This window comes from Myotis davidii, unplaced genomic scaffold, assembly GCF_000327345.1.
Source record: "Myotis davidii unplaced genomic scaffold, ASM32734v1 scaffold135, whole genome shotgun sequence".
In the NCBI taxonomy this organism is placed as follows: Eukaryota; Metazoa; Chordata; class Mammalia; order Chiroptera; family Vespertilionidae; genus Myotis; species Myotis davidii.
Window position 1 is genome coordinate 372,171 of NW_006289813.1, and position 13,549 is coordinate 385,719.

General features: G+C 40.4%; 1 protein-coding gene across 5 annotated transcripts in view; it reads right to left on the minus strand.

The window, feature by feature from the left end:
- NAIP (NLR family, apoptosis inhibitory protein) overlaps positions 1-13,549 on the minus strand; it is a 41,516-nt gene that overhangs the window by 20,694 nt on the left and 7,273 nt on the right. For all 5 annotated transcript variants that reach the window (XM_015563032.1, XM_006762378.2, XM_015563034.1 and 2 more), the window contains 4 exons: positions 10,752-10,833; positions 9,785-9,836; positions 7,093-7,209; positions 5,106-5,205 (listed from right to left, as the gene is read on the minus strand). In XM_015563032.1, the coding sequence (XP_015418518.1) occupies positions 5,106-5,205; positions 7,093-7,209; positions 9,785-9,836; positions 10,752-10,833 (351 nt within the window). The remainder of the gene's footprint in view (positions 1-5,105; positions 5,206-7,092; positions 7,210-9,784; positions 9,837-10,751; positions 10,834-13,549) is intronic.

Consider the following 13,549-nt stretch of genomic DNA (forward strand, 5'->3'; position numbering starts at 1 on the left):
TCTGCTTTCAGCAGCGGAGGTCTCATAGCTGGAGCCGAGCCTCAGAGCTAAAGCTGGTGGCCTAGAATTAAAAAAAAGGAGAAAAGGACAGGTTGGGAGCTTCAGTCACTTGCCAGCCTGAAAATGGCCCTCAGCCCCTCACCCAGACTGGCCAGGCACCCCAGTGGGGACCCTCACCCTGAAGGGGGTGTGACCAGATGCAAACAACCATCCTCCCCTCACCCAGGCTGGCCAGACACCCAAGCGGGACCCCCACCCTGATCCAGGACACCCTTCAGGGCAAACCAGCCGGCCCCCACCCATGCACCAGGCCTCTATCCTATATAGTAAAAGGGTAATATGCCTCCCAGCACCGGGATCAGCGGAGCTGTGAGGACACCCGAACCCGGGATCAGCGGAGCCGCAAGGCCTTCCAGCACTGGGATCAGCAGAGCCTCAAGGACTCCTGGCACCAGGATCAGCAGAGCCTCCCAGCACTGGGCGCCCTGCTCTGTTCGTGACAGGGGAAGGTGCTCCAACCCCCTGATTGGCCCTGCTCTGTGTGTGATGGGGGGAGCTCCCCAACCCCCTGATGGGCCCTGCTCTGTGTGTGACAGGGGGTGGTGCTGCAACCTCCCCATCGACCCTGCCTTTAGTGTGATGGGGGCGGCACCCCAACCCCCCAATCGGCCCTACTCTGAGCCCGACCAAAGACTGCACCTAGGGATTGGGCCTGCCCTCTGCCACCCGGGAGCAGGCCTAAGCCAGCAGGTCGTTATCTCCCGAGGGGTCCCAGAGTGTGAGGGGGCACAAGTGGGGCTGAGGGACAACCCTCCCACCAGTGCACAAATTTTGTGCACTGGGCCTCTAGTATATAATAAAAGGGTAATATGCAAATTGACCCTAACAACAGAACAACTGGGAATGACTGGTCACTATGACACACACTGACCACCAGGGGGCAGATGCTCAATGCAGGAGTTGCCCTTTGGTGGTCAGTGTGCTCCCACGGGGTGCTCTGCTCAGCCACAAGCCAGGTTGATGGCTGCCAGTACAGCTGTGGTGGTGGGAGCCTTTCCCGCCTCCTCAGCAGCACTAAGGATGTCCAAGTACAGCTAGGCCTGCTCCCTGATGGCAAGTGGACATCCCCCGAGGTTTTCCGGGCTGCCAGAGGGATGTCTGACTGACAGCTTAGGCCCAATCACCCCGGGAGTGGGCCTAAGCCAGTAGGTGGTCATTCCCTGAGTGGTCCCAGACTGTAAGAGGGCACAGGCCGGGCTGAGGGACTCTCCTGAGTGCACAAATTTTTGTGCACCGGGCCTCTAGTATGATAATAAAAGCAAAAGGATAGGAGGGGAGAAATAGAAATATACTGCTACATAATTCATACATTATATATCAAGTGTTATAATATCAAAAGATCACTAATAATGTTAAACATGCACATTATAAATTCTATAGCAAGCAGGCACTAAAAAGACAAAGATGTATAGCTAATAAACCAATAACAGAGATAAAATGGAACACTGAAAAATACTCAAACTCAGAAAAGTCATGAAAAGAAGAAAAAGAAACAAAGAGAGTTGTAAAATATAGAAAGCAAATAGCAAAATAGTATATTTGAATCCAGAAGACCTGCACTCCAAGAAATGTTATATATCAATAATTAAATTATATGTACACGTTCTTTTAAAAAAATATGTTTTTATTGATTTCATAGAGAAGAAGGGAGGAGGGAGAGAGAGAAACATCAATGATGAGAGAGAATCATCAATTAGCTGCCTCCTGCACGTCCCCTAATGAGATCAAGCCCACAACCCAGGTATGTGCCCTGATCAGGAATTGAACTGTGACCTCCTACCACAGGTTGACGCTTAACCACTGAGCCATACCTGCTGGGCCAAATGTAAATGTTCTAAACACTCCCATTGTCAGAGTTAAAAACTAGATCCAACCCTGTTGCCTGCCTACAAGAAATTTGCTTTAAATATAAAGCCATAGATTAAAAGTAAAATGATTTCAAAAATTATGTAAAAACTCATTATAGAAAAATTGGAGTGATAAAATAATATTAATAACAGATAAAGACTTAAGAACAAGGAATACTATGAGGTTAAAGAGAACAGATCATATATTCTCTAAATATGAAAAGGCAAATAATAATACACACTTTTGAAGAAAAATAATGTGAAAATTACATGGGAAAATATGAGAAATTTTAGATTGTCAAAAATTTAAATTTGGACAACACCAAATTTGTAAGGAAGCAGGCCATGGAAAATTCATCTATGCTAGTGTAAATGTACTAGTAATTTATGAGTACAACCACTCTGAAAAACTTTTACACACTCTAGTAAGGTTGAATATGTTCAAATTCTATGACTGTGCAATTCCATTTTGTTATATGCCCTAGAGAGTAACGCTCAGGGCAATGGGAAATATGCACAAGAATGTTTGTAGTACCATTATTTGAATTTGCAACATCCCTAAGACAACCCAGATGTTGAATCAATAATGGAAGAGATAATTATACACTTGTGAAATAATACACTATATATAGTAGTGAAAACAAGTGGACTACAACTCTATACATAATTAAGAATAAGCCTATAAAACGGTGTGGAGCTACATGTGTCATTCACAGAAGAACCATGCAGTATGCTTCTATTTTCACTTCAAGAATAGGCAAAATTGAATATGTTTAAGGCGACATATGTAGTGGGTAAAACCATAAAGAGAAGCAGATGAATAATTAACCAAAAATTCAGAATCATGTTTAACTCTGGATTGGAGGAACAAGGATATAATTGGAATTGGGGAGGGTGGATATACAGTAGCCTTCTAAGGCATTTGGTAATGTTCAATTTCTTTACTTCTGTGGTCGATACATTGGTTTCTTATTGTCCTCAAATCATAAATATTTTAGTTACTCCTTTGGAGGCATCCTAGTCTTCAATTAAAAAAAAAAAGAAAGAAAGAAAGCAAAGGAAGAGTAAAAACCACACAAAAGGAAGTTGATAGATTCCAGAAAAAAAGTTCTAAACAAAAGTACACTGCATACTAGCTCATGTTTCCAGAAATTAAGAGGAATGTCCCTACGATTCTCAACAATTTACTAAATACTAACTCAAATAAGAAAGAAAATAAGCAACTACTTCTGTCAAAACTCCTTCAAAGCAATATCCTCTTTAGAATCTTAGAATTAAATGGGAGTATTTGTTTTAAGATCTGTATGTATTAATACTTATTTCTGGAAAAAAGTCTTACAAATTACAAAGTGAAAGCAACTAATTTCTTCTTACAACTCAACATTTATGGAGAGTTTGGTGAGCAAAAAATAAGTAAGCCAAAAAACTTTGAACATTCACAGAAAAAAAAAATTAAAGAAATAGCCATTTCGCTCAGCCAGTTGATGCTCAGTGGTGATCATCAACCTATGTATGAATCTAGAGGTCATGGTTCAGTTACTGGTTGGGGCACTTGCCTGGTTGTGGGCTCGATCCTTAGTGGGGGAGCATGCGGGATGCAGGCAATCAATGATTTTCTTTCATCACTGATGTTTTTATCTCTCTCTTCCTCTCCTTTCCTCTTCATGAAATTTTAAAACACTAGAAACAAACAGAAAAACCTAAAAGCTTCTAGAAGGGGTGGAAATGTGGTTTGCAATCTAAGGATTAAGAATCAGAATCAATAGCAACATTGGAAGCTATACGAAAATGTAGCAATGCCTTTACAATTGAAATTAAGACAACTTCTAACCTAGAATTCTATACCCAGCTAAATTATCAAACAAATGTGAGAATATATTCAGATATATGAACTATATACAAGCTAAAAACATGTATCTCTTGTGCAATCTTTTCCAGGGGACTTGGAGGAGTACTCCAGCAAAATGAGTGGATAAACCAAGAAGATGACATTAGATAGGACACAGGAGCTACAACACAGGAGAGAGCCAATAGGAATCCCTAGGATCCTAGGATGACTACAGGATAAACAGTTCATGTTGGAGAGAAACTTCAAGAAAATGAAAATGATGGAAATGCTTATAGTTCTGAATGACTAGAGAGAAGATTTAAACATCTGGGTGAATTTGATGATAAACTGGTCCTCAAGACATAAAAAAAAAAAGACCTAACCAAATACTATAGTTAAAGAAAAGTATTGGTGAGAATATGGAGAAATATATATAACTCTGTCATTAAAAAAAAGAAATGAAGTACTGATACATGCTACAACATGGATGAACCTCAATACGTTATGCTAAGTGAAAGAATCCAGACACAAAAGTCATATTGTATGTTTCCATTTATATAAAATATCCAGAATAAGTAAATCTGTAGAGGCAGAAAGTATATTGGTAGCTCTAAGGAGCTAGACAAGGATGGGGTGGGAAGATAGGGAGTGACTACTTAATGGGTACAGTTTTCTTTTGGGGTAATGAAAATGGAGCCAAAACCGGTTTGCCTCAGTGGATAGAGTGTCGGCCTGCAGACTGAAAGGTCCCAAGTTCGATTCCGGCCGGTCAAGGGCATGTACCTGGGTTGCGGGCACATCCCCAGTAGGAGATGTGCAGGAGGCAGCTGATCGATGTTTCTCTCTCATTGATGTTTCTGACTCTCTATCTCTCTCCCTTCCTCTCTGTAAAAAATCAATAGAATATATTTTTTTTAAAAAGAAAAGAAAATGGAATTAGAGGAAGTGGTTGCACAACATTATGAATGTACTAAATACTACTAGATTGCACACTTTAAAGTGGTTAATGTATGAATTTCATTAAAAAAATTAAACTACTAACAAGACAATTATTACTTTCTACAAAAATTAAAATTTGCACAGAGAGGCAAAATAATAATTTACTACAGGTTCAGTTCTGCAGTCATGATAAATAAACATATAATGTAAAAATATTAATCTCACCAAAACTATGCTATAACTACAATAAAGGAAATGCTAAATGGAAAGGGTGTCATGAGACTAAGGGGATAAGAGATAAAGACTCATTCTTCTGAGTAGCAATCAGAGGGTTGAGCAAATATTTAATAAGAAAATGCAGGAAAAAGCGAGGGACAAATTGTTTTAAAGTATATCCAAATTCACAGACACTAAGCATTCATTCCACTCACTCAGGAAAATATTTGGAATGATCTCCTAATGGGTCATCATCTTCCACCCAGTTGTTCATACATCCTCCACAGGAAAAACACTGGACGATGTCCTCTATACCTAGATGCAAAGAAATTCAATCAGTGTAACTGGCATGTGTATTTCTCAAGTGACACAGGTAATAACTACCAGGCCTTTATTAGCAAAACCCTACTTGTATTTCCAATCAAATTTTGTGACAAAGTCACAAGTTGGGGCAATATTCTATACAGGACCAAAGGGGTAATGAGCAAATAGTCATGGATGCCTCCATGTGGCATGCACTTTGATGAACACCCTTTCCCTGTCCCATCCTCCTATGGAACAGGGGATGTGCAAATCAGTGTACGCATTAAAGCTCCAGGAAGGAAAAGACTTTTGTCTGTTTTGCTCCCCAGTGAATCTCATGGACTTGAAGAGTGCCTAGCACTTATTAAGCACTCTGTAATACATTTGTCTAGTGATTAAATAAGAGAGAATACATATGGAGTTCAGGGGGAGGGGAGATTGAGCAATGTTGCAGCCCTGTGTAAGTTCATGAAGCATCAAATGCCTATTGCTACATTATTGCCAGGTTTATGCCACTAGAAGTAGGATCAAGTCTCCTTGGGAGACTATATTTCTTAGGAAGGAAACTAGCATTTGAATCTGCCGAAGGATTGAAGTAGAAATGGAACAGCTATCATCTTCCACTCTTGGACCTCTGTCGGCATGGTAAAGCTAGGGCAGGGGAGACCCTCCCTTTGTGTCTGCATGAAAATAAGAGGTCCTAGAGCTTGCAAGACTCTTAGAGGGTCAGAGGATTAGGATTTGTGGGGAGAGGTGGAGGTTCAAAAAGAAAGAGGATGAGGACACTGGACAGAGGGTATTTGGAGGAAGCTGCCAAGAGGAAGCCAGAATAGAGAGAGTAGGGACACTGCCTTTCCAAATGCTTAAGCTTGTGAGCCATTAAGATATTTTGTACCACAGGATATTTTTGTTAAAGTGACCGCTATATTCTCCTACTCTGTACTGTGTGAAATTTGTGACATCTACTTGACCTCTCAGTAAAAGTTCTGCATGGACCTCCACTGTAACTCAATTTGTGTGTCTGGTCTGAAGACGGCCAGCAAGGACCAAGGCAGGGCACAATATCCTTTCTCCGATCCCTACTGGACCTCAGGCAGTTAGCCAAAGGGAACAAGCCTACTAGTTGTGGATTACAGAGGGGAACTTCCTGATGACCAGAAGCTACAGAGAATGCTATGACCCTAACTGGACACCACCCCAGCGGATAGAGCGTCCACCTGCAGACTGAAGGGTCCTGGGTTCAATTCCGGTCAAGGACACTTTGGTTGCAGGTTGCAGGCTCAATCCCCGGCCCTGATCCAGGTGTATCTGGGAGGCAACCAATTGATGTGTCCCTATTTCTCTCTTTCTCTCCCTCCCTCCCTTTCACTCTCTCTAAAAACCAATGGGAAAAAAATATCCTGGGGTAAGGATTCAGAAAAAGAGCTTGGATTTATATATATTCATTTTGAGTGCTTTGCTTTCATGTGCTTCACAGATACTACATTTTCTGCAAATACCCTCCATCAGCAAACGGATTATGACTCCAGTGTTGTGATAGTTGTTTTATTGCAGTGGTCTGGAACTGAACCTGCAGTATCTCCAAGGTCTGCCTTTACTCATGTATATATCTTTCATAAAAACAAAGTGGCATAAAACTAACTTTCCAAAAGTAGAGGATACATGTACTTGTATTCATTGTTAGTCAAGTTCTTAAGGCTTCAATTTGGAGCTTCTCTACCTAAGTTAGTTGTAGAAAACTGCGAGAGGTTTTCTGACATAGCAAGGAAAAAGGATATATAAGGAAAGACTAGAAGAGTGGAGATTGTTGAGACTAGATAAATACAAATCCAGGGTCATTAGTGTATGTGGGGCTTGAATGAGCAGCAAAGCAAGAGGCTATGCCAACTACTGACTCACCTATGTAGAAAAGACCTGCTTTGGCCAGAGCTGCGCCCCCAGGAGATGCATGGGGCCATTTCTTAAAAGACTCCTGTCGTAGTTCTTCATTAGCAAAGATGCTGTCATTGCAAAAAGCTTGAATAAAAGACATATGGTTAGACCAGCAAGTTTTGATATTGCAATTATCAGGTTCAAGTTATCACTTCATATTTACAGACAGAATGATATGATGCTTGGAGTTTGCTTCAGAATAATTGGGGGAGGTTAAAAAGAAGAAAATTAGATGAAGCAAGATTGACTATGTGTTAAATTGTTGAAGCAGAGTGGTGAGTATATACTATCTTATTTCTGTATATGTTCAAAATTTTCTATTATAAAACCTTTTAAAATTATCTCATCATCTAGCATCAGAATAAAATAATCAAAAAAGCTAAAGAAGATACGCCTCCTTCAAAATTTAGTGTTAAGAAAGACAAATTTTCCTTGTAGTTCCCTTAAGAGCAGGTAGATTTATTTCTTGCCCTTTGGGGTGTCCACTCTATGCAATGGCCTTCATTAGTTTTCTCATGTTGGCTGGGCTCTGGGGTTTGGTTCCTGTAATCTGTGCCCTATAAGGACTTGAAAATTAAACCTACATTGCCCGGCTGGTGTGGACCAGTGGTTGAGGGTCGACCTATAAACCAGGAGGTCGTTGTTTGATTCCTGGATAGGGATATGCCCAGGCTGTGGGCTCAGGGATGTTTAGGAGGGAGCTGATCAATGATTCTCTCTGATCATCGATGTTGCCATCTCTCTCTACCTCCCCCTTCATCTCTGAAATCAATTTAAAAAAAATTTAAACCTGGGCCCTAACTGGTTTGGCTCAATGGATAGAGCGTTGGCCTGCGGACTGACGGGTCCCAGGTTCGATTCTGGTCAAGGGCATGTACCTTGGTTGCGGGCACGTTCCCAGTGGGGGGTGTGCAGGAGGCAGCTGATCGATGTTTCTAACTCTCTATCCCCCTCCCTTCCTCTCTGTAAAAAATCAATAAAATATATTTTAAAAAAAAATCTAAACCTGGCCCTAGCTGTTTGGCTCAGTGGATAGGTGTCAGCCTGCGGACTTAAGGGTCCCAGGTTCGTAAACCTGGGCCCTAACTGGTTTGGCTCAATGGATAGAGCGTTGGCCTGCGGACTGACGGGGCCCAGGTTCGATTCTGGTCAAGGGCATGTACCTTGGTTGCGGGCACGTTCCCAGTGGGGGGTGTGCAGGAGGCAGCTGATCGATGTTTCTAACTCTCTATCCCCCTCCCTTCCTCTCTGTAAAAAATCAATAAAATATATTTTAAAAAAAAATCTAAACCTGGCCCTAGCTGTTTGGCTCAGTGGATAGGTGTCAGCCTGCGGACTTAAGGGTCCCAGGTTCGATTCCGATCAAGAGCACCTGCCTGGGTTGCGGGCTTGATCCCCAGTAGGGGATGTGCAGGAGGCAACCAATCAATGATTCTCTCTCATCACTGATGTTTCTATCTCTTTCCCCCTCTTTTCCTCTCTGAAATCAATGAAGACATATTAAAAAAAATTTTAAGTCTACGTTAACTTGGTTTTGTGAATTCTCTAAAGATGAAAGCTTGCTTTGACGTTCCACTCAACCCCAGGATTCATGCTGTCACTTCATTTTTAATCCGCCTATGCTTAATGTATTGGAAAAATATGTCTTTTCCTCCTGGCTATCTCCTTTACTCTCAGACTACACAACAACTCTGGCACCAGATGTGTGGTGGTTTTATCTGACCAGCTAGGCACCCTACAATTTAACTCAATTCTGACTCCCTCTACCTGGAGACAGTGTCAGATCCCACAGGTTAAGAGCTCAATCCCACAAGACTGCTCCCACTTCACTTCATTTACTGGAGTGGCTCACAGAACTCACAGAAACACTTTCTTATGTTTACTAGTCTATTAAGGGATTGATAGAAGATACAGGTGAACAGCTAGATGAAGAGATAGGGTGAGGCCCAAGAGGGCCCCAAGAACAGGGGCTTCCAACCCCATGGAGTTGGAATGTGTCACCCACCTGGAAGCTCTCTGAACCCTGTGCTACTGGGATTTTCATCATGAAGATGTTATTAATTCCACTTCCAGCCCCGCTCCTCTCTCTGGAGAATAGGGGGGAGGTGGAGGGGGAGGACTGAGAATTCTAAGCTTCTAATCATGGTTTCATGTTTCTAGTGACCAACCCCCATCCAGGAGCCCACCCAGAGTCACCTCATTTGAACAAAAGATCCCCCTAGTGCTCTTATCGCTTAGGAAATTATGAGGGTTTTAGAAGCCCTGTATAAGGAATTGAAGGCAGAGAACTACATATATTTTTCTATTACTTCATGTTTAATTTCATAACAGATCCAATCAAGAATGTTTTCAAAAACGTTTTTTTAAAAATATATTTTATTGATTTTTTACAGAGAGGAAGGGAGAGGGAGAGAGAGAGATAGAAACATCAATGATGAGAGAGAATCACTGATCGGCTGCCTCCTGCATGTCCCCCACTGGGGATAGCGCCTGCAACCTGGGCCTGTGCCCCATAAAATGAGTAAGAAAATGGAAGAGTTACAAAAAGGGTGAGGACAAAAGAAAAACAGAAAAAGAAATAAACAAGCAAAGCCTTTGAAATAGGTCTGCGTTTTAAAAATTTTAACGTTTCTTTCCTAAAAAAAAAATGTCTGTTTACCTGATGCCATAGGTAAATCTCTCTTGACCCAGGAATTCACAAAATGTTCTCCCTGAAGAAAATGAAAATTTTGACTTTGATTTAGAAGATACACGTATCTATGAATAAAAATGGAAAGAATTCTTCCCACCCCCACATAAAGTTTCACTGGATTGACTGAGTGGCACGGTTGTTGGAGACTGTTCTCTAAATATTTGTTTCTATTAATGTTGGAATTTTTTATGCAGTGCTGCTACCTAACAGGAAGTCTTCTAGTTCTAGGGTGGCTGTTTCCAGAGATCTAGCTCCAAAGCTGATTTACATGTGGATAGCACAGATGTACTTTGACTAATGAGGAAGTATGAAATATAGGAAGGAAACTAGATTGAGAAGGGCATTAGGTATTAAGCAACTGATCCTTCTCTGATAACCACACTCAATTTCTTTCTCAGGAAACACTTCTCCCCCACTTTCAGGTCAAGTTCTCCCTGCAGGGTTCTCATCTTCTGAGTCATGTTAGCCAATAAATTCCCCTTTTTGCTTAAGTCAATTTGGGTTGGGTTGTCTGTGACCTGCCATTAGGGAATCCTTACTAATAGTTACAGAGTAACCAGCTAGGGGACAGTAACTGAGGCCCTCTGAGGGTGATGGTGACATGGTCCCAAAATCTCACACAGGAATTCAGATGGGGCAGCCAAGGGAAGCTAGGGGAGGTGGCCTCACCTATGAGGGAAAGACTATGAGGAAGGCAGACTGACCAATCAAAAGCCAGTCCTGGAAAAAGGACTTTTAAGGGCTCTAGTTTAGCAAGGAAATAGATTTTCTTCATTCTGCCAGATGAGAAGTTGGGGTAGGAAAGAAGGGAATAAGAAAGTAGAATTCATGACCCGCCCCCCCAAAAAAGAAAGAAAGCCCACCCTCTGCTAATTCAGATATTACCAGGTAATCAAAAGCCAACATGAGGGGGGGAAATGCTGTTTTAAATTACCGTGACATCAACAAATCCCTTGTAGCTTTGAATATACTGGGAAATTTCCTCTGAGGACTTCTTACGTTGAAGAAATTCACATCTATAATTAATAAACATAATTAAAATCTACACTAATATTGTGACAGAGATGTTCTATATCTCTAGTATTATGGTGATGGTTACACAATAAACATTTGTTAAAACTTACTGAACTTAAAAATGGTGAATTTTTTCAACTTCAAATAAAACTGTCAAGAGACTTATACCAAAATGTAAGCGATTCATCATTATTCTCACATTATTCTTTACTTACATTAGTGACAACACAAATAATTTAAAATTAAGTCTTAAAATTATCTTTTCTCTTGAAACAAAATATATAATACAATCAAAGAGACTGATTTACAGTAAATATACACATACATACATACATACTGGAGATTTTGTTAGTTAAATTAAACTATGGTGGCCCAGCTGGCATGGTTCATTGGTTGAGCATTGACTTATGACCCAGAAGGTCACAGTTAAATTCCCAGTCAGGGCACATGCCAGGGTTTATTGATTTCAGAGAGAAAGGGAGAGGGAGAGATAGAAACATCAATGATGAGAGAGAATCATTGATCAGTTGCCTCCTGTACGCCCCCTACTGGGGATCCAGTCTGCAACCCGGGCATGTGCCCTTGACCAGAATCAAACCCGGGACCCTTCAGTCTGCAGTCCGATGCTCTATCCACTGAACCAAACCATCTAGGGCTCTATATATTTTCAAACAAGTCTATATATAGGTTGAGTGGCTTTACACGTTTTTTTAAGGGCTTACAATACACATTATTTTGCATACTGCTTTTTTCACTTAACATATCATAAACATCCTTCCACTTTTGTGAGCATGGCTGCACATGTGCAAGATGACTTATAAACATAGATAACTGCCCAGGTATTGTGTGGTTGATCTATGATACAACCAATAACCTCTGCATGTAGTAGGTATATGACAAATACTTGTTAAAGAAATAGGATATGATGCCCTAGTTGGTTTGGCTCAGTGGATAGAGCGTCGGCCTGTGGACTGAAAGGTCCTGGGTTCAATTCCAGTCAAGGGCACATGCCTGGGTTGTGGGGCTCGATCCCCAGTAGGGGGCGTGCAGGAGGCAGCCAATCAATGATTCTCTCTCATCATTGATGTTTTTCTTTCCCTCTCCCTTCCTCTCTGAAATCAATAAATATATATATGTAAAAGAAATAGAGTATGAGCCTGATCACATTGCTAGATCCAAGTACTAGCTTATAGGAAATATAGGAAGTGGAAAAACATTAAATAACTCCACAGAAACAGATTCAGCCAAACCTAGAGTGTCGGGAATTTTACAGGATAGATTACATGGCTTCTATAAAGGATAGATGACAAGAAAAAGAGGAAAGAAGGAAATCTATAAATTAAAAATATTAAGAGACAGGTCAACTAAATGTAATAGACAGATTTGTTTGGATTCTGATTTAAATTAACCAGCAGTACAGAGAGAAAAGGAGTTGGAGGGAGGTGGACATTGAACAATGACTCAGATATTTGATTATATGTATTGTGGAATCAATGTTAATTTTTTTTAGGAGAAATAATGATACTGTGGTTTTGTTTCTTAGAGATATTTTAGTATATAACTCTAAAATATAAGAATATCAACAAATGGCATTATATGACTTTAATATAATCTGGTTATTATTATTTCTGGAGAAAGGTGGGTGAAAGATGAATGGAATATTACTTGGCCATGTGTTAGTAAGTGCTTATTATACTACTAGAGGCCCAATGCACAAAATTCATGCAAAAGTAGGCCCTCGCCGCACCGGCTTCATCCAGAATAGCGGTTTTCAACCTGTGAGTCACGACCCCTTTGGGGATCGAACAACCCTTTCAAAGGGGTCACCTAACACCATTGGAAAACACATATATAATTACATATTGTTTTTGTGATTAATCTCTCTGCTTTAATTATGTTCAATTTCTAACAATGAAATTGGGGGTCACCACAACATGAGGAACTGTATTAAAGGGTCACAGCATTAGGAAGGTTGAGAACCACTGGTCCAGAAGGTCATCCGGACGGTCGTTCCGCTGTTTGGCCGTTCAGTCGATTTGCATATTACACTTTTATTATTATAGATTCTCTCCACCTTTGAAATTTTCCATAATAAAGATTTTAAAAAAACTATAAAGGGAATGAATATGTATTTGCTAGATACAAAGTGATGTAGAAATACTAGTAAATATAGCATTAAAAATAATTAGAATACACTTTATTTTCTAAGCAGGGTACTAAAGAGCATTGCAACAATCAAAATTCTGAGTTTTTAAAATAAAATGTTTCTGTCTGGTATATAATCAGCAGTACATGAAACCATTTGTAATAGTCTTAAAGATTATTTTACTTTCCAACTTCCTTTAAATGCCATTTTACATCATCCCTATGTGAATTATTCTTATTTATCAATTAGGGTGGATCCTGAAATTTCTACTTGACAAAACGTGCCTTCATATTTTGGATGATAAAACATTTAAGAAATTATTTTTAAATTATGTGATTCTTGCTTGAAGAAATTCTGGAACATTCCAGTTTTGAGTAGGGAAAAAACCTGAAAATGCTACTCTAGGAAGGTGACTCTTGTCTTTAGTTTTGTTTGAGAGGAGAGAGAAAGAGAGAGAGAGAGAGATCTGAAATTGCTACTCTAGGAAGGTGACTCTTGTCTTTAGTTTTGTTTGAGAGGAGAGAGAAAGAGAAAAAGAGAGAGAGAGAGAGAGAGAGAGAGAGAGAGACAGA